This window comes from Ochotona curzoniae, unplaced genomic scaffold (genome assembly GCF_017591425.1).
Source record: "Ochotona curzoniae isolate NIBS_2020 unplaced genomic scaffold, NIBS_Ocur_1.0 scaffold_2476, whole genome shotgun sequence".
NCBI classification, from domain to species: domain Eukaryota; kingdom Metazoa; phylum Chordata; class Mammalia; order Lagomorpha; family Ochotonidae; genus Ochotona; species Ochotona curzoniae.
In genome coordinates this window covers 9,958,494-9,986,166 of record NW_024467095.1, presented here as the reverse complement: position 1 = coordinate 9,986,166, position 27,673 = coordinate 9,958,494, and the positions used below count along the sequence as shown (strand labels likewise).

At 40.1% G+C, this 27,673-nt stretch overlaps 1 protein-coding gene across 1 annotated transcript in view; it reads right to left on the bottom strand.

The window, feature by feature from the left end:
• DOCK4 (dedicator of cytokinesis 4) overlaps positions 1-27,673 on the bottom strand; it is a 350,501-nt gene that overhangs the window by 29,408 nt on the left and 293,420 nt on the right. Inside the window, exons 31-36 of the mRNA XM_041002001.1 lie at positions 21,878-22,026; positions 20,096-20,181; positions 15,649-15,675; positions 15,409-15,504; positions 14,488-14,548; positions 9,822-9,915 (exon numbers count right to left, since the gene is read on the bottom strand). Coding sequence (XP_040857935.1) covers positions 9,822-9,915; positions 14,488-14,548; positions 15,409-15,504; positions 15,649-15,675; positions 20,096-20,181; positions 21,878-22,026 — 513 coding nt within the window. The remainder of the gene's footprint in view (positions 1-9,821; positions 9,916-14,487; positions 14,549-15,408; positions 15,505-15,648; positions 15,676-20,095; positions 20,182-21,877; positions 22,027-27,673) is intronic.

Genomic DNA, 27,673 nt, shown 5'->3' with positions numbered 1-27,673 from the left:
TTTTGATTTCCTGTACATTTTGCTTCTTTTGTGTGTGTTGATCTTTTCCTACTGTGTCCATATGCTATCAGCATCATAAAAATGTTCAACAGTATTTTGCTATAGCTGGTTCAAAGACATAGGACAGACATGCCTTTGCTAGGATAGTTCATTAGTAAGTCTCTATGGAACTGTGGACACTTTCCAAAAGGCCTGCTTGGGAAATAGAAAATGGTTGTTAAATTCTTCTGGATGGGCTGAAAAACTGAAATTGGCATAGGAAGAGAGTGTCAGGGCCCAGGTGGAATTTAGAAAACAGCAATGAAGATGGAAAGTTGCTGACTGGAGACAGAAGAAAAAAAATGCAATGGCATATAAGGATTTGGAGAAGGGGGTTGTTCAATGAGGGGGAGACAGAGAGAATGGGGTTGGGGAGAGAAAGATAAATGCTATTGGGGTATGACCTTCAAGGTAGGCCCACAAATCACCATGAAGAGTGCCTGGAAACAGTACTTGTTGCTGTGGCTGGATTTCCCACCAAAGAGGAGAGAGTAATTTTCTGTATACACACAAGTAGAAATGCCAACCTTGTACTTCTTTCTTGACAGACAAATAGCACATTTAACAAAATACTTGCCATTCTGCAGGTCTCTCCTTTTCTTGAATTGTAAATATAACCGACACTAAGACCCAGAATTCCTGGTCACTGATGAATGACTACATTGATTTTTTTTTCCTTTGAAATGGTCAACCCATTTACTAAACTGAGTAAAACAGACAAACCCCTGTGATATTAATGCATTTATTTCCCACATCATGTCTCAAAACAGACAAAATAGCTCCAAGCGCAACATGAAGAGGTGACAGACTTTTCCCTCATGGATTTGTATTAAGGGTAACTACACATAAAGCTATATAAAGTCACATGCTAAGTTCTAAAGTTATGATCAGCTATCTCCACATATAAAACACAGCTGCAATAAGAAAGGTCCAGACCCTTATTACATTTCTCATGTGTTGCGTCAAAGTGCCAGGAGGCATAGTCTGATCTTTATTCTCTTCAACTACTTTTGGTGAGTATTAATTATTTCCTAGCTTCAATTAATGTTACAACAGTTTCTATAACCCACCAGGAGGCTCTCAGCGCCCCGTTCAGTGTGTGCCCTGTTACAACACCATCTTCCTTCCACATAAGTGATCATGTGCCAGTCGCTGAAATAACAAACATAGGCTTCTTAAAGGACCTGGTCCCCACCATCTTCTCCATCTACATTCTCCTGCTGTCCTTTAAAGAGCCTCCCAGGGAAGGAAAGATGTCCCTTCTTGGGCGCATTAGTAGCTGCAGAGCCTGTAATCCCCTTCGTGGTAGCCTCTGGACATCATCACCAGTTCTGAGCAATGAGGCAGGATGCTCAGGCAAGCCACCCAAAAGGGGAAAGGATGCCACCTGCTTCATGGGCACCTTCTGACCTCCTCCTTTTGGAGTATGGACATGCAGTGCACACTGAGTACCAACAAGGTGTCAATTAACTGCTAGATGCAGAAACAGAGCTGAAACACTTTGGCATAGGTTGTCCTGGAAGATTTCTTGCATAATACAATGAGACTATCTTGTCATCAGGTATGTACTATAGTTCTCTCTAAACTCCTCTGATTTGATCTACCCCCATAGCCTTATAACAAATACTGAACATCTAAGAACTTCCTCCTTGAACCCATCTCTCTCCTTTCCATCGCACCTTTTGCTCTTGTTAGCCAAGCCATGTGTGGCTATCCTCATGACCTGAGCCAACTCATGCCCGTGGCTCTCATGGCCTGTTTGTTCTTAGTTGCTAAACAACTGCTACTTCCTGTTGACTATTTAGCTCAGAAGGAATCTTGTCTCTTAAACTGGGCAGCTTCCTCAAGCAAGTGATCATTTCACAGGCCTTAGAAGGACTGCCCACAGGGGTGGCAAATGGGCCACGATGGTCAGTCTCATGGGAACAGAGAGAATGATGACTTAGTGCTTTACTGGACAGAGTTTCAGTCTTGAAGATGAAGAAAAATCTGGAAGTGGATGGTGGAGTTTGCTGAATGTCAATGTACTTCATTCCATCAAACTATGTACATGTAAAAGAATTAAAATGATGTTTTCTTCTATGTATATTTTACTGCAATAAAAAAAATAAAAATAGAGAGCAATGATTTCCAGACCCTAACAGTTTTTCTAGTCAGGTTTGCCCTTGAAGGTATATGGATGGCTGGAAGGTGTGGTGAGCTGACGGCAGGCAAATCTGCAAAGACAAGGAGGCATCAGCAGGCTATCCAAAGAAGCAGACCGAATGGTGGCAAAGGAAAGGTGTGAACACAATCTACCTGTTTTAGAAGAGCATTTGGGAAAATAGCAATTTACATCTGAGATAACTAGTCTGTGTGTGGAAGAAGCTGTAGAACATTTTAATTAAATAAGACATTTTTATCTTTGAAGCGTGAATACAACATGCCGGTGAGGCTGATTTTGAACACATTAACAGACTGCAAATGATTTAGTGCAGTATGTTGTATATTTATACTCCTGTATCTTTAGAAGACAATGTGTATTGAAACTCACAACAATCTCTTGAAACATATTTACAAGCTTGAACAAAAGGCTTCACCACATAATTAAGTACGTAATTCAGTGGGGGCCAGCCCATTCCATCATTGTGAGAAGTGTTCAGTAGGGAACCCAGCTGCCAAAATAAACAGTCCAGGAGAACACAGAGGTGAATTGGCAACAGTGGGTTCTATCATAGGAAACTGGAAAATGGGTTAAGTCGCTTAAACAGAATCCTACAAAGAAAAATTTTTTGCCAACAACTTTACTTTCTGCAAGGACACAAGAAAATGAGGACATAGGAGAGAAGAATAAGCAGTTTTATGGAGAAAAGAACTTACTTTTTATGACTTTGGGAGACATAAAAACTGCAAGTTGAGTAAACAAATTCAAAGAAAAAGATTTACCAATTTATGAAACATAATGGGAAGAATATGTACTTTGCTGCAAAGAACCAAAATAGATCCATTGCAGAACTAGAATAACTTGTTCATGGTTCCTTTCCTCATTCTTTTGGTTATGGATTTTAAAATAAAAGTCATCTACCAGACGTAATCTTTAGTAATTCAACAATTACTAATATTGAAGCAGAAATTCTGTTTGCTTGGCGTTAAAATTTAATTAATGAGTATATTCATTAGCGATGCATTTATTTAAATATCACTTTTCAAAACACTGAGAATACTAAGAAAAAGAAAACATCAGGTCTGCCCTCAAAAACTCAAGAAACTTTACTATGTACATGCATTTATATTATCTATGTGTAGATAATATAAAACTGAATATACGAATATACACTTCAAAATATATATGCACTGAAATAGATACTCATGTCACTCTCTACATATATTATTCAAACGTGAAAAAAAGAATTTAAAAATTTATCTTGGTGCGAAAATTTCAGAATCCATGCTTTTTTGGGGATAAGTAGTTTTTAAAACACTCCTATGTATGCTTTTTAAACTTTTCTGCACCCAAAGGTATCTTGATTTAATTTTTTACAAATTTTTAAAAAGCACTTTTAAAAATGAAGTCTTTAATATCTGAGGGTCTTTCCATATACCAAAAACATTTGAAAAGAGGGCAGGGAAATGGCAGCTGGGAGGCCAGCACCCAAGCGGAGTGCCTAGTTCTGAGTCTCGGCTCCCTTTCCGACTCCAGCAGATGAAGGCTCAAGTGGCTGGGTCACGGATACTCAGAAGAGCGACCCACACTAAGGCTTTGCCTCCATCTTTGGCCTGACACAGCCTGTTCATTATGTGTACGTGGGGAGTAAACCAGCAGATGGGAAGTTTCTCTCTGTCTCTTTGTCTCTCTCAAGTAAGTATATAAATAACAACCTGAAAAAGTCCCCCAAACTTACTTATCCTGAATGAATGGCCTTTTTTTTTTTGTTGTTGACATTACTCCCCAAATATAGTGTACTGTTTATATAGTACTTAACATTATTTTAGGCATTATAAATAATCTAGAGATGATTTAAGGTTTATGGGAAGATTCAGACTCTAGGCAAAAATACATCCATTTTATATATGAAGATACTTAAAAAGGTTCATGGAAAATGGAATTCAACTACAAGCTCATTTTGCTGGAAAACTCTTGGAAGTTCACAAATCCAAGTACAAAGGACACAAATATCTTCAGATTTCAGCATCCACAGCTGGTCCTGCACCACACACCTTGCAAACACGGAGAGACAAGTGTATATAACTAGGGATCAAAACAACATGGTAAATGCTTTAATGAAAATCTAAGGGGAAAAATGCCAAGAGGAAAAAAGATGGTCAGATCTATTCAACTTATGAGAGAATGGTGGTAGGACACGGAACGGTGAAAGAAAGAGAATTCCAGCGGAAGGAGAACTTCAAGGAAAAGACAGTGAAGGTGCTGCTTTTGAAAGCAGAAATTAAAGGCCTGAGGGACAAGAGACAGGTAAAGCTGAACAAACAGGTGCTGTGCAGTGTGACGGATATACAAAGAGTGCTTTGGGGGTGCTGTTGTAGCACACCCCATCTCTGAGCATGGGTTCTGAAGACTCCAATCCAGCTCTCTGCTAACGGCCTGAGGAAAGCAGCGGGTTCTTGGGCCATCACCACCAAATGGGAGACTGGATGGAATTCCCGGTACCTGGCTTAGGCCTGGTCTAGCTGCAATCTTTGCAGCCATTTGGGGAGTGAAAACGTGGATTAAGATCTCTTTATCTCTCTCCTTTTTGTGTCACTCTGCCTTTCAAATATGTAACATAAAAATTTTTTTTAAGTTTTTTTTTTTTATTGAAAGATTTACAGAGAGAAAGAGAAAAGGAGAGACAGAGAGAAAGATCTTTCAGCCTCTGGTTCACTCCTCAACTGGCCACAACGGCTGCAGCTGAGCCCACCTGAGGCAAGCAACCGGAGCTTCCTCGGGCTCTCGCATGTGTGTACAGGGTCCCAAGGCTTTGGGCCATCCTCGACCGCTTTCCCAGGTCATAAGCAAGAAGCTGGATGGGAAGTGGAGCAGCCGGGATATGAACCAGTGCCCAATTGGGATCTCAGCGCATACAAGGCGAGGATTTTAAACACTAGACTATCATGCTGGGCTGACACAGCATACATCTTAAAAAAAACAGTTATAGAAGTGGTTGGCAAACTTTTTCTTAACGGGCCAGCTGGTAAATCACTTGGGCTTGTGGGTCACGTGATCTTTATCTCAGCTTCCTGGCTCAGTCATTGCGGCATAAACTCAATCACAGGTGGGTGATAGGAAGGGAAGCAAGCATGGCTGGGTTTTACACAGCCTCTTACACACCTGCTGGCTGGCCCGCAGGCTTCAGTGTGCTGACCTCTCAGCGAGGAAGTAACGCTGGTTAAGAGGCAATCTGGAGGGAAATGATAGCCTACCAGGCCGCGACAGCTGCAGCAATAAAAAGGAAATATAAAAGACACAGAGGGCTTCAAAAAGTTAATGGGAAAGCCATATTCTCTTTCAATTTCATTTCTTTGGGAACTTTTTGAAGTCCCCTCATATTTTAGAATTAGAATCAATACAAGTTCATGTGTGATGACTTGAAGGAGGATAAAAGGAGAACAGTCTGAGATAAAAAGCTCATTGACCCCTTCTTTTGGTGCAACCCTGCTGTCAATTTATGTCTCTTACAAATTAAGACTCAAATTCTGTATTCAAGAACTGTTCAAATTGAACCTACATCAAGGTCTCCAGCCTAAGTCAACAGGGATGCTATAAAATGAGATAGTGTACTCTTGGAGAGAGGGATTGTCTGAAATAATACTATCTGAAAGGATTATTTTATGGCCTGTGTGGTGGCTCAGCAAGCTAGTCCTCTGACTTTAGCTCCGTTTCAGTCCCAGGTGCTCCACTTCTGATCCAGTTCCCTGCTTGTGGCCTGGGAAAGCAATGGAGGATGGTTTAGTTCCTTGGGCCTCTGCACCCACGTGGGAGAAGCAGAAGAAACTCCTGCCTTCTAACTTCATATTGGCTCAGCTCGTGTCATCCTGGCAACTGTAGGAGAGAAGCAGTGCAAGGAAGGTCTCTCTCTGCACTGCAAATCTGCCTCCCTCTCAGATAAAAATGGGATAACTTTTCTCTTAAAAAGATTTTTTTTTCCTATTCATCTGGAAGGCAGAGACACACAGAGAGGGAGACACAGAATGAGAGAGGGATCTTCCATCCACGAGGTTCACTGCAGCGCTTGTGATTGAGGCTGGGCCAGGTTTAAAGTCACTAGAAGAGAGGCAGACCCAAGTACATTACCAGGAAGCTGGATGAGAAATACAGTAGCTGGGACCTGGACCAGCACTCTGATATGTATGTCAGCATCACTACGGGGAGCTGACCCTGATGAACCAGAGTTCAGCCCCTTCTTTAACTCTTCTAAAGTGCAGGTGAGAACCATGATTCAGGAGTTCCTTCCAGGAACGGGGTGGCAAAAGACAAAAACCCATCATTATAATGGTTAAGTTTCTGATTTCTACCTAAGATGGAGTAAACACCTTTCACTCTACCTTTCCCACTGTCTATATTGTTCAATAAACTAGAGGGGATACTCCAAGAATGACCAATGAGTTCTGCTTTTATTTAATTATTTTGGTTCTCACTTCTTCTAGCTTGGAAATCCCCACATCGGGAAGTGCAAAGGGAACCACACAAAGAAGGATTCAAGAAAATCTCTTGTGTCCAGGAAGAAGATCCTCCCTCCTGCACTGGATCTCCAAGTGATTCCCAGGAATAATGCTGCTAACTACGGTGGTGGCCACAGAAGCAATGGCAAGGGCAGCAGCAGCTTCAAGAGGCTGAGGAAGCTTTCCTGCTGGGCCCCACAGATGACAAGGGAACACCTGCTGTACATCAAGAAGGAAAAACTTCACATCTTGGGGGAAAGTGATTAATGCCTCTCCAGTTTGAAGAGTTAACAATCTTGCTGTTTGCCTCCCTGCATACAGATACTACTGCAGTAAGGGAATTTAAGATATTATCTTTAATCGAGAATCAAGTCTGAGAACTATTATCAGATTTCACGTGATTGATAACCACACACAAATCTGTCATGTTTAAGCCTGATTCAATGTATGAACCTACACTGATGTTGTGGTGCGGCATGTTAACTGCTGCTTGGGACAAAGGCATCTCTGCCTCTACTTCTACTGGAGCTTTCTTCTAATCCAGCTAGTAGTCTGCACATGATGACCCAAGTGGACCTCTACTGCCAACATTAACTTCCTGACTCCAGGCTGGCTGGAGTCAACGTGCATTTAGGGAGTGAACCACAAATAATATTTTTTAAGTTACCAAAGAATTCTACCAGTGATTTTCCAATCAGAATCTGGTTAATTTGGTCAACAATGCAAAGTCAATCAAGCCTAGTGTTGTAGCTAGACATGAGGCAAGAAGTCCTTGGGAGCCAGGGAAAGTGGGAGGATCAAAGAGAGGAAGAGTCGGGGCTCAAGAAAGGGATATTTTGGTTTTGTGAATGACATCTTGTGATCATCACCACGGGGCAACACACGGTAAGAAAAACACAGACCACTTAGAACAGACCATGACCAGCAGAATCAGCATCAGGTTCAGATCTCCTCCTGGGAGGAACAACACAGTGAGGCCAGAACAGTGACACAAAGTGACAATACAGTACAACCCCTTCAAGGTGTTTCAAGACTGTAGCTAACTGCATGGATTGTCTGTTGTAATTCCTAAAAAAGTCAACATTCTCCTGAAACCTTTAAGAGAATCAGTCACATAACATAGCATTCAAAGGCCCAGGATACGATCCAAAAAAATTACTTGACATTCAAAGAACCAGGAAGCTAAACAACTCTCAAATGGAAAAAGCAATTAACAGATGCCAACCCCAAGCTGAGTCATCGTGGGAATTACAGACAAGACCAGAAGCAGCTATTATAATGATGCCTCTTGAAGTAAAAGAGAAAGCTTGAATTCAAGAAAAGGTAAAGCTTTTTTGCCAAGAAATTAAAATTACAAAAGAAAACAACCACATGGAAAATTCAGAACCTAATAATATGAAAACAAAAGCAAAAATTTTACTGGGAAGGCTCAATTGCTGAAGAGAGATAATAAGAGATGAACCAATAGATATTGTAATTTAAAGCAATAAAAAGAAGAAAATGAGATAATACCAAAAGTTTAAAGCTCAAACCACTACAGTCTCAAAGAGAGGAGAAGGATGGGGGAAAATACGTGTGTAATGATGCATTAAAACTGGCCATATTTGGTAAAGGAAATAAAGGTACAGATCTAAGACGCCAAGCAAATCCAGACATGTTAAACTTAAAAGAAAACCCTACTCATACATTTTCTAATCAAACCACTGAAAACCAAAGATGCCTTGAGAGCAAAGAGGAAAAAAAAGTTACATATTACATATGGGGGAGTAATTGAAATGACTTTAGGCTTTCCATCTAAAGCCATTGAGTACAGAGCACAATGGGATTTTACATATATACATATATATACAAAAGCAAAATATATATTTATGCACATATAAATATATATATTTCCTTAAAATATAAAACATATGTGTTATATGAAATTTTTACATAAATTTTCATTATCAAAATTTTATTTGAAGGAAGAGACAGTCAGACAAATGTGCTCCACTTACTGGCTCATTCCCCAAATGCCCACAACAGCCAGGGTTGAGTCGGGCCAAAGTCAAGAAACTGAACACTCATCCATGTCTCCCACTTGGATTGCAGAGTTCTAACCACTTGGGCTAGTACCTGCTGCTTTCAGGGTATATGCTGGCTAGAGGCTGGAGTGCAAGCAGAAGAGCCAGGACTTGAACCACGTACTCTGATAGGTATGCAGACTTCCCAAGTGGCTGCTGCACTGAATGCTTACTCCAAAAACAGTACTTTAAATTTTGTTTTTTAAAGATTTATTTATCTGAAAGGACACAGGGAGAAAGGTAGAGGAGGGAGAGAGATTGCATCCTCTTGTTCCCTTCCTCAAATGGAAGCAAAACCAGGGCTGAGCCAGGCCAAAGCTAGAAGGAAGGAGTTCCATTTGAATCCCCATCATCCAAACACCTGGGTCATCCTTGGGTGCTTTTCCAGGGGTATTGGTAGGGAGCTGCATTGGAAGGGAAGCAGCCAGGATTTGAACCAGTGTCCATTTGGAATGTGTGCATTGCAGGAAGCAGCTAAACATGCCGTGCCACAATGCTGGCCTCCCTGAACCAGGTTTTTAAAGTACTGCAACAAAAGAACCAACCATTTACATTCTGCACCTAGCGAACACATCCTTCAGGAATGCAGACTGCATTAAAGACATTCTCAGATGAGGGAAACCTAAGCATATTCTTCACCATTTAACCTGCTTTGAAAGACATATTAAAACAAGCTCTTCAGAAGGAATAATGAAGATTACAGTGAGAAAATAAAGAAAATCATGAAGGGAGAAAGGTAACAGAATGGTAAGTAACTGATTTAATATAATAGCCTGCTATTACCTCTTGAATTGCTTAAAATAGGTACGCATGCTGGAAGCAAAAATTATCCAATGTGGTTTTCAAAGGAGGTAAATGCAATTCCTACATAGCAAACATACATATGTGACATATATAACATTAAATGATACATATACATTAAAGTAGTATATTTACAGACATGTATCCAAAGGTAAATATCAATTTTAAAGTAGAAATTTTTGCATATTCAGCTGTCATTACACAAAGCAGAGAATTGATCATCTTCAATACACGATGGTCCAGCAGACAACTTCCCCAAGCTGAGCCAAAAGTCAGAATTACCTGTAAAGTTCTGAGCTTTGAGATGGAGGTCATAGAGTTTGTGGATGTAGCGTATATACATCTCTTCCTTGTTCAGCTCAGTCTTATAGAAGTTCTGCAAAAAAGAGTACACCTATTGATCAATCTCTAAAGTCACCCTATAGAGATTTTACCTTCTAGTTTGCTAAAGTTTTAAGACACTGATACATTTTTTTTGTCATGTAAACACTGTTTGAAAATGAAATACTGAGACTGAGCAACATATTCAACACAGCAGGTAGGAAGCATTACCTAGCAATTACTGGAAAAATTGGTAACTCCTGGGTGACTGCTTTCCACTGATTCATAGCTCCTTTGTTATTTTTCTATTGTGTTTTTTTTAGTTTGTCCACAGACAATCAGCTTGTTCAACTAAACAATGCTAAAAACAAGTAACAGATCAACCTGTTCATTTAAATTGCTGATGGACAGATTTGTTGATTTTTAAATTTCTAACTTATTTTGCTCTGCAGAAAAAGGTCTCTAAGATACAGGTAAGGATATTACTCCAGAAAAAAAAAATGTCTTTAAGATGGCCTGGCATGGTAGCCTAGTGGCTAAAGTCTTTGCCTTGAGGGCATTGGGATCCCATATGGGCATCAGTTCTAATCCCGGCAGACCCACTTCCCTTCCAGCTCCCTGCCTGTGGACTGGGAAGGCAATCAAGGACGGCCCAAAGCCTTGGGACCCTGCAACCGTGTGGGAAATCCAGAGGAGGCTCTCGGCTCCTAGCTTTGGATTGGCTCAGCTCCAACCATTGCGGCTGCTTGGGGAGTGAATCAGTGGACAGAAGATCTTTCACTCTGTCCTCCTCTCTGTATATCTGACTTTGCAATTAAACCAGATAATTTTTTTTTTAAAAAAAAAGGTCTTTAAGATACATAGGTAAGGAAAAGCAATATAAAATATTTTCTTCCATGGAAAATTATGTGAAAAAGCATCAGTATACAAAGATGCTCTTCATGGTTCAGGTGTTCTACATTTTCAAATTTTATGTTGCACTTAAATGTTTCCAGTTATGTTCAAGACACAAAGGAACAGGAGTTTTATTTCCAATTATTACCACAGGAACCTGCTTATTGAAAATACTTGTTGACGTGTAAAAAAAACAGTATCTGGATCTTTCTAAACTTTAAAATACTTTAACATTATCGAAAACTTAACTCAGACTTACCAGAACTTACTAAGCTGGCCTTTTAAAGGCATATTTATAAGCATTCACATATACTCCGTAATCCCACTAGCAAGTATAACAGTCCTCAGTGAGTTTAGTAAACACATAAGTAAGTGTATTATGAGGTTGGATTCCAGTCAAGACATGATGCTATGAGTTTCTAAATAAGGCAATTGTAGGAACACTATGAAATTCCTGTTGAAGACATTTGAAGTACTATTCTTTATTGTTGTTGTTTTGACTGATTGTGGTATGTGGAAGAAGATGTGAGCAGAACAGGAGGCAAAGACAGTGACCTGAAGGAATGATAGTCTTTTCTAGGGCAGAAACACCAGGAATTCAGAACAGCTTGATGGGACTTTGGTACCAGATCAGACGAGTTACTGTAACTGCTTCAGTTATACTTGAAATCAAATTACCTTCTAGCAAATAGGCTTCCTATGCCTATTTCATGGTGTCCAGTTTTCAAAACCATGTCTCTTGCAACTTAGAAACACTGACATTAAGGTGAATGTTTCACTGAAAAGATATATTTTCTGCTAATTTACACTGTCATCCTTCTTCCTTTCATTTTATTTCTTACAGATCTTGGCTGTCTTTTAAAAGCCAAGTAAATAATGCTGTTCACATTTCTCTTGTTATAACTCAAATCATTCTAATTAATAAGAATTGTTGTACCATAATCACACGTCTAATAACCCCACTGTGGGTTTTTATATTACTAAAGGAGGATTAGCTCCAATAGCTTTCTGATAAGAAGCAGCTTTCTTTAACTTTATGACTGTGCTGTATGTGGGAGCTTTTATTCCGCTAGCTAGGTTCCATGATACAAAATATTTTTATTTTAAAAGACCCTGTCATAAAGAAGAAGATGTGGCCTTATTTCATGAGCTTAAATCAGAATTTGCTTAGTCAGTTTCAGAATTAAAACAATACAACATGAGTATCTGTCACTGTGTTCTCTGTATGTTGAATTGGCAAACTGTAGCCTAACGCCTAAGTCTGCTTTATCCAACACGAAGCACCATAGTGTAATGCTGCTTTGTATATGCTGTAAGTGCTGCCAGCAGCCTCAGCACTGAATGTGTACTGATATCTCTCAAATGATGCAACCATGTAGGTTTTGATATGTCTCAGAAATGTGTCTGAGTGCAAATTTGCTAATCTGGTAATGAAGATATTTCTTGTCCTTTATTGTTCCATATTTTCATGTTTAAATTTGAATTTTTACAATTTTACCACTGTTAATTTAAGTAAAAATTTAGTTAAAATGGGGGTTGTCAGTAAGAAACTGAAAACAGCCTCACTCATGTAACTGTTTCAGTAAAAATTATTTTATACTCTCTGTTCATAAACTTTTCATGAACTGTATTTCTGTCTAAGTGATGTTTAGGCTTTCTGTTTAATAAGGCTTTTTTACCACTTTATTCAATGAAGGAATTTATCTTTTTGAAGAGATTTATATTCTGTAAATAAAATTTGGCTGTAACAACACAAAAGCAGCAGCTTTGAGAACTAAGTGATCACTCATAAATGAATAGATCTCCCTAAAAAAAAAGTCTTCAGTTAGAATATGAGACTCTTCCACGTGGCATCTGGCAAAACGTGGGACGCAAAGAACAAGACAATAATTATACTGTCAAGTATTCCTGAGCTAGTTACAAATTAAAATAGCTTTCAAAATGCTAACATTTTTGTAGTGACCATTCTTGGTTAGGGCAAAGCTATCACAATAAATTCTTTGCCCTAAGTGACCACTGCTGGAGGCTACTGATTTTATTCTCTGGCTAATTTCTACAGGTAAAGAGCATTAATTCAGCATCAAAGGACACACAGAGAGAAAGACAATGTAGGGATGACATTTATTTGTTCACCTCCAATTGGAAGGCACTTGTACACAGTGGAAGGGAATTCCTTTGGGGGAAAGGATTAGCTTTGCTTTGGGGTTACTGATGAAGCTTTGTACCTGGAGGTCCGACACAGCCAGGGTTATAGAGACAAACTGAGACCAAAAAGTAATGGATACTTAGTTTTCCTGCCTTCCCGGAATCAATATGCAAGAAGGGACAGGAAAAAAATTCTCAGGCTGAGGTTCTTGATCATATAGAAAGGCTGATTTGCAAGCAAGAAACGGGGAAAGCACAAACGGGACATTTTACTCCATGAATGAACACATCCAAGATTAGAAATGAGTGTTAGCAGAGAAGGGGCTTACCCGTGAGTTCCTGCTAGTGGCCTGGAGGTCACTGCTGGATCTGACAACCCGAATTACTGTAAAGTCACCACCAGGTGAACAAGATGTAGCTTGTTAAAGGACCCTTGGCTATCACTATTTTCAGGGCCAGCTATTGGAGATGGAGACATCACACATTAAAAATGAGGAGGAAGGGGTGGGTGTCGTAAACATGAGAGTAGTCACCTCCTCAGAGATGCGGAGCAGTACAGCAAGAAATTAGGGGAACATAAGAAGACTGTCATAGGAAGGAGAAAGAGCTGGGCTTTGCAAGGGACTGTGAGAAGAATAAACAGAACGAAAAAGACAAACTAATGAGCTAACCCAAAACAGAAGGAAAGTGGTGGCAAAACAAAACCTCAAGGCTTAGGCAAAAACAAATCAACAGAACATGTGGAGAAGTCAAACAGCCAGAGGAGGAAGAAAAGCAACAATGGCTCAAGTACTTAGAGAAAATGATGAGGCTTCATCCATTCTGCAAGGTACACCCCAACATTTCAGCGATTCAGAATCAAAAGCAACCACTCTTGTATTTAAAATCCGAGTAAGGAAAATGGTCAAAAGCATTTACTTATCCTGTTTTAAAACATGAAAAAGAAATGTCTCGAAGTATTGTCATCCTTTTGCTCGGGGCTAACAATACTCTTCCAAAAGTTAGGCTGTGACATTTTGTATAAACTTTGCCTAGGACAGTTCTGGTTTAGCCTGCTACTCCTAAATCACTATTAATTTTATTCTTAAAAATGCCCTGCATGGGTGACAAATTATATAGTCACCTTAATTAAAATACATACAAACAGAAGTTAGCATGTTTCAACAGAAAACTGTCATTTCTTCACACAACAAGATATCATTGATATTCATTAAAATGTAGAATGACCATAACTCTGGGAAGGTCAGCAAAGTAAAAGAAGCTTTCTCTAGAGATGCTGGGATATTTTTTCTTAGGAGAGGTTTGATGTGGGAAAGCAACACGTCAGGAGAACCCAGGAGCTCTCAGGATCCTCAGTGGTCTGCCTAGGAGAGCAGTCAGGAATACAGCAGGTGCACCCGGTGATGTTTGCAACTGATGCTTTTCTAGGCATTAAAGTAACTTGAAGCTCACCATGTTTCTTCGAAACACACTTAAAGGAAACATCCCTTCCCTCAAAAAGGCCTATGACAGGTCACAAACAAACAAAATGGAGTATCTCTGTGGGGGAAGAAAGTTAAGATAAAATAAAAGAAGATAGGTTACTAACCAGAAGGCTAACTGTGCAGCCAATCTTTTTGCCATCCACCTCTCCCATTTTCATGCAGTCCCTAAAAACAGAAAAACAACAGTTAGAACTTCCCTTCCAGGGGAAAACGCAGTTTTTTTTTCTTTTAGGAAAAAGCATTATCTCTCTATATATAGTTGGAAACCAGAAGCAATTTTCAAGTGCCTGTGGAAGACAGAGTCCTCAGGGACTGATGGCTTCTGGGGAGAGTGGACAGCTACAGACACCTGAGCACCAGTTCCTGTTGAGATTTCACTTGCATGTCAAGACTGTGCTCCCACTACACAGAGAGGGTGCTCAGGAGGCAAGCACAGAGATGTGTTATTATACATTTCATAAAACAGAGTGGGAGGTAACTGGCCAGCCTGGTTCACAGAAGCATGAGAGTTCAGTTTCTGAAATGAAACAAAATCACCATGCATTTCAGTGTGCTGAGCTGCTTTAGCAGTTTGGATAATATAAATATCAATGACATATCTGAAGACGGATCGTGGTTCATCCTCGTCCTGCCCTCTTTGGAAGAGAACAGCTTGGTTGTGCAATCATCTGGCTCACTGCCTTCCCTGTTAAATGGGTTAATCACAAAGTATTTTCTAATGGGTGAGTCTGGAGTTTTTGAAAAAATTATTTTTTTCAAATAAAAGAATCAGAGGACTCTTAGGACTCAGAACCTTCTCAACTCAAATGAGAACGTAATGTAACAAAACAAAACATGTCCAAACTGAGAACTCTAAAAGAACTCGTTAAAAGTCTATTGTCTTAATGTACCAGGTTCCACAGCTTAATTTATCAATTTTCAAAGTGATTAATATTAAGCACAATGTTGACTGTGTCCTAACTATTTGATTTTCTAACTGGAAATGGGTGGGATTGCCTATCTAGAAAACACAGGGCTCATCTTACCTGTAATCCAGCAACCTCTCCATTAGGCGAGTAACAGTGGCAATTAATGAGACGCCACTTTCCCTCCATGTTTCCCGCTCAATTTTCTTTAGTAAACTGGAAAAGAAAGAACCCAGGGCATTTTCAACATTTATTTTTATCAGTCACCATGACAACCATTTTACTTTCATCAGTACCTTAAAGGCCTTAGCAACCACTGCAACATCTCACAAGTAGCACAATTTGCAAACAACATCTTACCTAGGATAGGGACCAAATAGTGGAATTCTAATCCAGGAAGCATTGACAAAGCAAATTGATTTTCAGATTATCCAAGTCATAAAATACAAACACATGCACATAGTCATATTTCAAAACAGGCAAGCACCTCACAGCCCAAAGACATTTTTTTTCCCTAGCTTCTTTCTTACGCTAAGAGAGGATTATGCCTTACCACAAAAAAAAGCACTGCGAACAGCGAAAACAGAAGTACCTCCAAGTTTTCTGTTAAGTAAGATCTAGTTTTATTCCCATAAAAACCTCTTCCTACCTCTCAGTGGAATGCATCTTCATCCAAGCAATTTTACTGCAATGCAACAGCTACAGGAAAATCCTTATACAGACGGTATGACGTTTTGCGTTTTTTTTTTTTCCTTGCACTTAACATTTGCCCACTCAATACATATTGTACTATCTGTGCACTCACTCCACAGATTTCATTCATTTTGTCATTAATCACAGAGGATTTTTCTAACTGGCTGTTATTGAGGATTGATGACAAGCACAGAACTATATCTCCCCTCCTACATGTCCCCTACTCTTAAGCACCTGGGAGCAGAGCTACCACTGTAAACAGGAAACAGTGACAGCCACATGATCAGGATCTGCTTTGCTTTCATTCCTGCCTCTCAGCAAATTCAGAGCATGCATGGTGAAGCTTGTACAACTGAATGTGTCCCCAAAGAGAAAAGCCAGAGCCCAAGCACAACCGCGTGAGGTTGTTCCCCATCCCCTGGAACCGAACAATCTTCACTGTCTTCTGAAGTCTGATTTCCCTTTCATCTTAGCTTCAGACACAAGACAGCGAGAAAACGCTTCTTAGAAGAACACTCAAAGCTGATCATATATGACACTAAAGGACAGAGGAGACTGTCAGAGCTCCCTTCTGTCTGGGGCTATGTCTTCTTCCAGTTTTCCTCCTTTTCCTCAGCTATTTCCTGCTATTGCTATTCCAGAGTCCGGTCTTCTGTCTCTTCCGTCTGCCTGTTGCCTCTGCACTCCTGATCATGCGTTCTGGCTGATTCCAAATCCTTTCCTGCAGTAAGGATGGGCAGGTGGGTGGGGTAGAGATTGCATGCATCAGGAACAAATCCTGAGGAATCCTTTTGGGGGAATATCCCTTGTTCATTGAAATGTGCCGGGGTTTTTTGTTTGTTTTTAAAAACCCTCCAAATAATACCTGTTTCCAGCTTAAATGAATGGCAAACTGGTATAGAACCAAGTCATCAAATGAAACTCTGCCTGCCAAAGCGAGGCAGTATGATGTAGCAATTTTCCCAAGTGACAGCCCACACCTCATATACTTTAGAAGCTAAAAAAACAAAGAATCTGAGTTAAGTAATAATTCTAAAAATATACAAAGACTTCTTTTATGGGAATGAGCTTCATGAATTTGCATAGTTTTCTGGAGCAGTAAGAACTTGGAGCTACGTCGATCACTCATAACAAGAGACAGACTCTGTGCTACTTGTTTGTCTGACTCCTGAAGACCAGGACCAGTCTAGAAGCCAGCTCACCTGCATTCTCCATCAGGCTTGCTGCCTCTGTTCGGAGGCTTGCCATTTCCCAGGCTGTCTGATAGCAAGGTAGAATGGGAAGACCAGGCTTCTTCATTGGGTCTGCAATCACGTGCCATGCCCACACTGATTACACTGGGACCTCCTCTAACAGCAGAGATAGGTGATTTCTCATTGCTAATTGGAAAGCCTGCTCTGTTGTAAGCATGGAGATCATATAATATCGGGGATTGGAATAAGCCATGATCCTGAAGGATGACATTGGTCACTGGGCTTTTATTCCAGGAAACAAATGGGAGTGGGGAGTGATCTGAATGCAATCTTCAATCTCCCAATCTCTCTTTGTATCACAACAGGGTCACACTCAGCCCATCACCCTGCTATATCACACTTATGTCTGTGAACACAATCCGAAGAGAGAGGCTGTATTAATAAAGTGTAGTGTTACACAGGAACTCTTGTCTTAAACAGTAGTTGTTTGTTACAAGACTAAGAAGGAACTGAGGTGGCTGTTACTTCTGCAAAGCTCTTTTCGTGTCTGCGATTCAGCTGATGGCCCTACTGTAAACATCTATAGCATATTCATGCAGCCTCTAGCCCTACACGAGTGCCTGACACAGGGCAGTTCAATGAATGGGTGGATGCAGTGGATCCAGGGAAAGAAAACTTTAGTTACAGATGTTCTTCTGGATACCTCACATTGGTTGCTAAGACACTGTCAGTGTCATCAAAACTAACAAATCCCACTTATTTCAAAAATTACACAGTGTGGGTAAATAAAGATAATGTTGGAGCTTAGTGTTTGGGCAAGAAAAAAGTCTCACTCCATCCAAAGGGCCCCTTTTGGCAAATGCCACATTTCAGGGGGCAACGAGCCACTTTCAGCTTCTGAAAAATGTTTAGACGTTTCAGGCATGGGTTAGAGGGAACAGAAGAGAATGTAAGATGTAATGGCGAGTGTACCCAACTCACTGTGACTGACTCACTGTGACTATACAAATTCATTGGGATCTCCACTGCCCAAAAAGCATCTGACTTTTCCCCCTATCATACAGATTTTTTTGAGCCCATTTGATTTAAATTTAATTGCATGTAATTATCACTTCAGACTTGATATATTGGCAATATGCTGATCAGGGTAATATGAAAGCAAAATATTTATGGTAGCATTCTTAGCAGTACACTAAAAAAGAATGTAAAAACTCCATTGAGTGAATCTGGCACCTTAACTTATTCTTAATTACAGAGACATAAATACTACAATTATTGATTTCATCCTGATGCCAAGGTGTATCTTCTATTTCAAAGTCATATTTATACACAAGCAATCCTAAAGACATGTTATAAAACCTTTGTTAAGGGAGATGAGAGGCACTGTAGAACTGTGTATTTATTAATCTTGTGAAGTTATTATTAATAATTAATCACAATTCCCAAGCGATTCATTTCACTAAGTGCTTTCTTATTTTAGTTCTCCATTCAACCTCAGGACTAGTAACTGAAATGAGTATGATTTTTAAAAGCAATTTATTATATTAGATGAGGTTTTAATCAGAATTCTTGCTAAACTCCAGCTGTCATGAAAGACAGAGGCTTTGCACACTAGAATGAACAAGGGCTTAGTGAATAATTATTAAAAGTTCTGTTTTAATTGCAGTATCATAAGAAAATGGTGTTCTTCAGGGTGCAGCACAAAGAATGGATTTTTATCACCCACTGCTACCACATGAAATCCCTACACCTCCACTCTGGCTTTCCCCCTCAATAAAATTTTGCTGAAAGCTTCAAGAATGATTTTGATTTGGGCAAACTGAAATCTCTTTGGCCTATTCGTCACTAATAATACTCTTTGAACCTATACATTAAGATTTCCACTGATGGAAATTATTGATCACAGAACAAATTGCAAAATTTTGCATTTGGCCATCCATACTAAAGCATTAATGTTTAGTTCTAGATAAAATTTGGACGCAAGCACAAGTAAAAATGTTTTGTACTAGAAATGTTCATTACTTCATCATTTTTACACTTCTGAAAGAGCTGCAAACATTTCCCAAGCACAATAAGCTAATTTTTCCTTCCAAAAGAAACACCTTGTAAGTATGCTTGAAAATAACTAAGATCCACAGAGCCATGGAGAAAGCAAGTGCTAGACCTCAAGTCTCAGAGCATTCAAACACTCCCCTGTGTCCTCTAGGGCCATTTCCATCCTGTGAATGAACAGTTGGGGCAGAAACAATTCATACTGTGATTAAGATTTGATTCTACCGGAAGGCTCAACCTCAAACTCCCTTTCTAGAACTCCAGTATGATTTTTACCTTCCATCTAAAACAAGAATATGCTAAAAATAATTTGCTGCTGTGATAATCTCAGAGGGTATGCTATGAAACATTTCAGAAGCAATGAATAATGCTGAGTGAACAATCAGTATTGATGAATTGAATCAGGTGTTGAAAAACAGGTGCAAACTAGGTTAATTTTCCCCACAGCAAATCAGCCAAGGATATTTTACTTTGGAGGACACTGCACGCCAACACTACAAACACACTCCTTTTTTCCTCTCCCACTCATAACCCTAGTTTAGAAATCATCATTTTTTTTTTTTATTAAGCAATGGCTTTAAGATGATCAGGCATGAAAAGAGTGAGATTTGTTATGTAACATTTGCAACCTGTCCCTATCGGAGATGAAAATATGGGCAACACATTTAATTATCAACATAATAAGATCCTTTCTTCACCAGAGTTAGGCAATTATCCTGTATTTCACACTCCACAAAGACAAAGAACTCCTGAGAGACCCAAGCTGTCTTCACAGCTCTCAACTACAGCAGTGCCGTGCGGGACAGAGTGGCTCAGGACTGATGGACACCCCCTGCATAGAATGCACTGGAGGTAAGCACGTTACTCACATACTGTTGAAGAGCTCGCGGTAAGTTTCATCACCTTTGCCTTCTGACATCAGGCTATCCAGCTTGTCGATCAGCTTGGCTTCCACCTGAAACACAGCCAAAACTTAGGCTCTTTCCTCTTCTCCACAAAGAGGGTTTCTCAGTAGATTAAAACGTACTGATGCATGCCAGGGAAAAAGCTGCAGTAAACTGTATGAAAACGACTTTATTAGTGGTGGTTAATAGCAGGCAGCTCTGAGGAATTCCAGGGGGTTAATTTAGATGAAGTTACAGGACTTCCATTTGCCGTCTGGATGGCATCTACGGCTGCCAAAGACACGTTTCTATTTCTCGACCCAAACACACATGCTTGCAGCCCAGTTTCAATATTTGAGTTCCCTTTTAAGGGCTACAAAAACTGAAAAAGTTCTACTTTTTTTTACATCACCAAATGAACACATCCACATACGCTAAACTGAAATCCTCACTGTTTTATATTTACTTTCTCCAAAACAGTTCAAGGCTGCATTGAGAACTGGTCTTGTCCATGGACAGATGGGAGATCCACAAAAATATTCTAAGTCAATAAAAAGCAGCAGGGAAGAGAAATGACATATTTCCTAAAAACTGTAGGCAAAACATTTATGTGCTCAAGGACATGAATCCTTTGGGACTATCAGGAAGGAAAATATCCCTTCATCTATGAGTATCAGAGGCTGGAAGAGAAACAAAATGAACAATCTCTCTGTGACCAAGAAAACCTCAATCATAAGGGACTGGGGTGGGCATTCAACTGTGTCAAAGCCCAATTATTCCTTTCAGCCAAATTTCCATCAAGAGATAACGAAGGAGGGAAAGTAGGTCCTCCCCCTGCCTCACTCAGCCCAATTTTTAAGAGCCTTTCATTTTCCTTTGGATTTCCTGGAAATCCATGTACTCACCACTAAAGGTGGAATACATGTGTGTGTATGCGTGTGTGTGTGTGTGTGTGTTTGCACCAGGATGCTTTTCTAGGCACTTGGTTTAGTCACACAATTGACAACTGTTTCTAACATCTGAGCAAGACTTCATTTGGAGAGGCGTGGAGGAGAGACACGTGGATGCAACAAGGGAATGAATGGGCCGAAGGCCAGCTGGTCTCCAACTTGAGCAATGTGGCATGGTGAGTGCAGCTGACTCCTCAGGCAGCCGTGTTCTGTAATCAGAATGTCTGTCCTCAGGAAAGTGGAGCAAAGCTATTAGAATCTCTGTCAATGAGAAATGAGAGGTGCATCCCCTTGGAATTTCCTTTCATAAGAATTTCGAATGCGTTCTTCATTAAATTAATTCTCAGTGCTTCAAGCAAAGAGCAATAAAACATACTGTGAATCAAATGCTCAAAACTAAGACATTCACCAAGGTGCAATGTGCAGACCACTGAGAGCTCGATGATTTCAAGTGTCATTAATCCTCTGATTCCTCTGTGCAGAGTCCAACTGGGATCAAATAAGATCCCTGAGAATTCTTAAATACAGACTTGGGATATCCAAGAAATATTTAGCAGAAAGCAATTGTGCGTGTGTGTGTGTGTGTGTGTGTGTGTGTGTGTGTGTGTGTGTGTGTGTGTGTGTTTCAGGCTTTACTGGGGAGTTCTGGGGGACACAGGACCTGCCATATGGCTTGAGAGTGGATAGGCCAGCCTGGAATTCAGGTTTGCCAGCTCAGCTGCTTTATTTTCTACTTCAAGGTTGAATCTGGGAGCTTAGAGACACGCAATTATAAATTAAATGGTTTCAGTGCTTTTGGGGAGCACATGACACCTACCTGTTTAAAGTTGCCACTCCGCCTCTGTTCCCAGTCCATCATGTCATGAAAAATAGGGATCATGACATTGCGGAGATCGGGCTGGGGGATCAGGGTCACTTCAAGGAAGGGGCCAATCAGGGCAGGTATAAAATGAAGCTTGTGTTCTCCTACAGTGAACAAAAGAACTGAGTTTCAGTATATCAAGTCTAAATACAATTGCAAGAACTGCAACATCTGTTGAAGGCACTTGTCACAAATTTACAAGAGTATTTTAAAAATGTCATGGAAGATAGAATTAAAAGATAAATTTTCAGTGCAGAACAATGTTCAAATACATGAAAAGCTTCTTCTTCTTTTTTTTTTTAACAAAATACACATTTTCCAACAACTTTTTAAGACCTTTCACTTTCAACTATGGTTTTTCTCCAAGCAAAACCAAAAACATCCACAAGGTACAATTAAAAATTATGAAAATGATTGTATATTTATGCATATAATTGTATATTAAGACATTAAAATTTCAGGGAATAATTGGAAGTGAAGCTGAAAAAAATCTAACACAGGTTAGCTAATATAAACAAGGTTCTCTAATACAAACACAGAGGAAAGCCAGGTACAATACAGTTTGTACAAGGACATCTTTCATATTAAAAAAAATGTAAACACTGAAAAAATTATATCCCCTAATGTTAACCACAGTGGTTAGTTCTGGGTGGTGACATTATCGGTGATACTTTTATATATGAAAGGATTTTTCTGTTCTACCTCACACATTTCTTTTAGTGTTTTAGTTGTAACAGAATAAACACACAGCCTAGATAAACATCTAAGTGGTAGTCCCTGAGAAGAACATAAGTATTTTGCAATAGACTAAAACACAATGATAGTGAACTCCAAATGACCTACTGCCAAGGGCCAAGCAGTTCAGTGTTGACAATTCTGAGGAGAAAACGGCCGTGGATGGCACGAAGAGGATTTCATGGAGAAGTGAGTGCCACGTCCATTATTCTAATCGTCTGTGTTCAGTAACACAGGAGCATCTAGTGTTCTCATAGTTGTACATGCCGTACAAAATACGCTTCATCGAAGAGTGAGCCTTCAGCATCATGGCTGGAAGTTCACGATTCTGTTAGAAACCCACAGAACAAACTGGGAGTCTGAGCAGGAGTCAGCCTCATGAGAGAGTCAGGGGCTGCACAGTACCGGTTCCTACTTTGACTCATTTGTACTGAGGGCTGAATACAAACATAACCATACTGCCCACAGGAATCTGCTTATTTCTGGGCCCGATGCCCTTGGTAGTACTCTCTATTTGTATTATATCATACAAGAAGACATTAACGTAGTCCCAGAAATTAGATATCCAAGTGGTAATATGTACAACCAGAGTGCTAATGTACGCTTTACACTTTGACCTTAGAGGGGCTCAAAAAGAGAAGAGAATATGAAGCAAAGAACTGGGGACTGACAGAATGATAGATAGGCTGAGACGTGGTGGAAATTCTATGTTTGTGGAGTCACTAAGCACCTTGGGATTTGGTAAATGTCTTCAGAAAGTGACTTCCACCCCTAATTGCCTTATTGTTAGTGCTATGGCACACTGGCAGGTAAGCAGCTATGGCAAGAACATGTTTTGCAAACCTTGGCATAGGTAGTAAAGCTGTCAAAAGTTACAGTAAATGGGCACAAAATAACTTCGGGGCAATCAGTGAGTCCACTTAGCCATTTCCAACACCTATATTTCCCTCCCTTGTAGACCCAAAAACATTTCTGATTAATTTTTCCCCATTAGCATTTAACTCTATTATCTACTCAGAGGATGAGTGGTACCTGTAACTGATATGAGAGAAAAACACTCAGAAAATCTCTACAGTCTGTGATTTGAGGCAAAGGAAGCCTTTGTCTGTATGCGTGAATTTTCCTTGAGAAGGCATTATAGTAGTGAAGATAATTATCTGAATCTGCAGTTAGTTAAGCCACTATTGACATACAGAGAATGCTGTGGGATGTGGGGGTACCTTTTCCCATGTATGCTTTCCAAACTGACAAACGGATTAGATGAGGGTGATAGAGAGTTTAGAAAATCTGGAGAATGTCAAGATTACAAAAGAGGTGCCGTTAAAATATTATGCATGCATTTTCTGCATTCCCATGTTATTACCTGATTCATTCATTGATCATTCAGTCACTCTAGAAGTGGAATGCCTGGGCACAGCAACACAATTGGGAGAGGCACCAGCAAACAGCTAAGTTGCAGTGAATATCTGGGTTACCACAGAGATATAAATTCGGTAGTAAAAAACATCAAAGAGAGTACAATTTGTTCCCCCTGGGGGAAATGGAGGGAAGCTGCTTAGAAGTGCTGTCTCTACTGGATCAAGGGGACAAGAAGCTGACTTAACAGAGGGTATTCTTGGAGAGAAAACAGCATGGCTAGGCCTGGCATGCCTGGAAGTCCAGTGCGGCCAGGGGGCGGGGTGTTATGGAAGTGTTGGCAGCAAGACTCACATGCACAGCTGGGCAGGAGTGAAGATGGGGGATTCAGCTGTGGGTGGTGGGAGCTGTCATAGCTTTACTTGGTTGAAACATGACCTGGGGGGTTGGGAGTTAAGATGGATAATACTAGGGGAGTGATGCTAGAGGGCCAATGAGGCCATGCAAAGAACTGAGAAAAACTGGTCCAAAAGTGGCAGCTGTAATAATGGAGGGCAGAGGACATATCTGAGGAATATTCCTGATCTGTCAATATAGTATGAGGATAACTATTGCTGTTCAAAAAGAACAAGTTCATTGAAAAAGCTGGAGGAATAGTGACTTTTTAAGTCTTCCTTCTTAATTTATCTGAAAGTCAGAATTAGAAAGAGAGACAAAGACAGAGATTTTCCATTCTGGTGGTTCACAATGGACAAAGTTGGGCCAGGTCAAGACCACAGTCAGGAGCTTCTTCCAGGTCTTCAACATGAGCAGCAGGGCCCAAGCACTAGGGCCGCCCTCCACTTCTTTTCCCAGGCCACCCGCAGGGAGCTGTATTGTAAGCAGAGCAGCTGGGACATGAATTAGAGCCCACATGAATTGCATACACTGCAAGCTGAGGCTCTACTTGTGATACCACAGTGCAGAAAGACTTCTAACAGGGACTACTCGGGGGAGAAAAATAAAACAAAACATGCTCTAGGGCTCATTATGGAGGAGGTCTGGGCTGAAGATGGCCTACTTGGCAAGCACCAAGGGGCTTCTGATCACCAGGCCAACTGAAGTCACTTTGGGGAGCATGCAGTGACACACAGGAGGAGGAGAAGCAGGAGAATCTGAGCGTGCAGGTGTCAGGACATGGGTAAAAACTAAAGAGATGGAGTGGGGAGCAGTGAGGGGAGCACAGGAAAGAGGAAGTGTGGGATGACACCAAAGAAAAGGCAAAAGGAAGGACTAGGCCAAGTTGAAGCTAGGAACTCAGAATTCAATCTGCTTCTCCCAGGACAGTGACAGGAAACCAAGCATTTCTGCCATCACCTGCTGCCTTTCAGTGGCACGTCAACAGGAAGCTAGAATTAGAAGTGCAGCCAAGCACCTGTACTAGGATGTACTGGGTAGGACTACTACTGCCTGTGGCACTTGCAATCCGTATGGGGGTTGGTTTGAGTCCTGGCTGCTCCACTTCCAATCATATATATATAATTATATATGTATAATTTGAGAGATATAATTTGAGATATATATACATACACACACACATACACACATATATGTACATATATAATTTTTTAAAAGTGGAACCAAGATCCAGGCACTTCGATATAGGATGTATCGAAAGATACAGCAAAAGAAACCTTATTAATCTAGATTAATATATTTCTTTCAAGAGCCAAGCCACATTGAAGTATTAGTTCACCATCTCCCCTACATCTTCTACCCATCCTCCTAACATATGTAATAGTTTGAGCAGGCAACTAGCAGCTAGCATTTGCAATTCCTTTCCTCAGTTATTTTTGTCAGGGCAGAAAGCAGAAGCAACATGAACTCAATCACTCATCCTGTCACTCTATAAAGCCTAAGGCATATTCAAGATGTCCTAGCAAGTGTGTGTTGGGGGGGGGGGAGGGAGGGAAAGAAGAGAGGGAAGATACGCCTGTGAGCGAGTGGGCTGCAAGTTCTGATATAAGTAGGTCTTACACCTGCTCTGTGATGCCTGCAGAGGCTCAAACTCTTACCATGGACTATTGCACTAGGGGGACCATGCATGCCGGGGCAAAGGCCTTCTTGGGATTTGACCTACTCCCAGGAAGACTCCTCTTCCAAGAGACCTTACATAGCTTTGGGGTGTATGGGGGGAGAGGAAGGAAGAGAGAGAGAGAATATAAAAGAGAGAATATAAAGTAAGACTGAATTGTTCCTGCCAACCTGAATAGTTCCTCCACCTGAGTTGGCAGAACACGCCTATGGGTGGATACCCTGCCACCTTGCTCTTTAAGCCTGCTCCTTTGGCTCCCTGGGGCGCTTGGCATCGGCATACACATACTTGGTTACCATCTGCTGGAGTATTTTTTAATCTTTTGTTTTAAACTGTTCTTCTTTAAAAAAAAAAAACACTTTCATTTAGACATTTTATCACCAAGCTTTCTTATTTGAAAAATATCTTTAATGTGAAAATTTTCAATTCTGCATACAGACACTAGCAAAATAAATCCTCCTGTGCCCTCATCTAACTTCTGTAATTATCACAATTTTTCTGATTTTGTTTCACATAGAACACCAATTTTTGTGAACTTTTTAAAGGCAAGTTTGAAACATTTTATAATTCTCCTTTTACACATATCAAGAAAACATTCTATAAAGACATACTTGTAATGTTTTCTAACAATAATTCCTTACACTGATAAAAAAAATCCTTACATGCATTAAAATCCTTATCGATGGTCGTGAAATATCACATATAACTAGTTTCTTTCACAGTCAATTTCGTAAGGAAGGCGATAGAGAAGGCCATATCTGCACTGAGGATCACAGCACAGGAATGTAGAGAAAGAGCCTTACTTGCTGAAAGCAAACTTTGGGAACGGAGAATCTGCAGGAACCTGAACGGGAAAATTTAATCCCCAACGAATCAACAAAGCAAAAGTTTGAGCTATGTGCATGGCAGCTACAAAATAAACCTCATTTAAGTGGCTTCTTTTGAAACCATAAATTCAGTAGACTTTTCCCTTTTCTAACTGTCAGCCACGTGGTCTTGTTTTGAAGGATTGAGGGCACCTGCTACTTGGGCTGTTGGTGCTTGATATTTATGCACAGAGAACAGCCTGCTGGGGAATATTGATTTTTCTGCAGCAGTTACAAGATATTGTTTGTAAATGTGGGACAAGGAGCCCACTTTATATTTAGGAAGGATGTGAGTTCTTCTAAAAATAGAAAGAAAAAACATAACCTTGTATCAAGGTGAATGCCAAACCTGAGACAGGAGGAAAGAAGAACCTCTTTTCTTGCAAGTGTAGGTTCAAGTGGATAACACTTTTTTTTTTTTAGGGGAAAATATACGCTTTCCTTTCTTTCAACAGAATGATTTTAGTCTTTGAATTTAGAAAAGAAAAATGCAGAAAAAGGACACATTTAAGAGAAGTTGTTTACTTATTAGTAGCTGGCCCTTATTATTTAAAAAAAGTTATTTTATTGTATTGAAATAAGTCAATTTATTAAAATGAGATAATACTTCATAATCAAAGAGGGTTATTTAAAAAGAACAGAAAGTAACAGGTATTAGAGAGGATGTGCAGAAATTGAAACCCTGTGCTCTGTTGGTATGGAAAAAATATGTATTCCTTT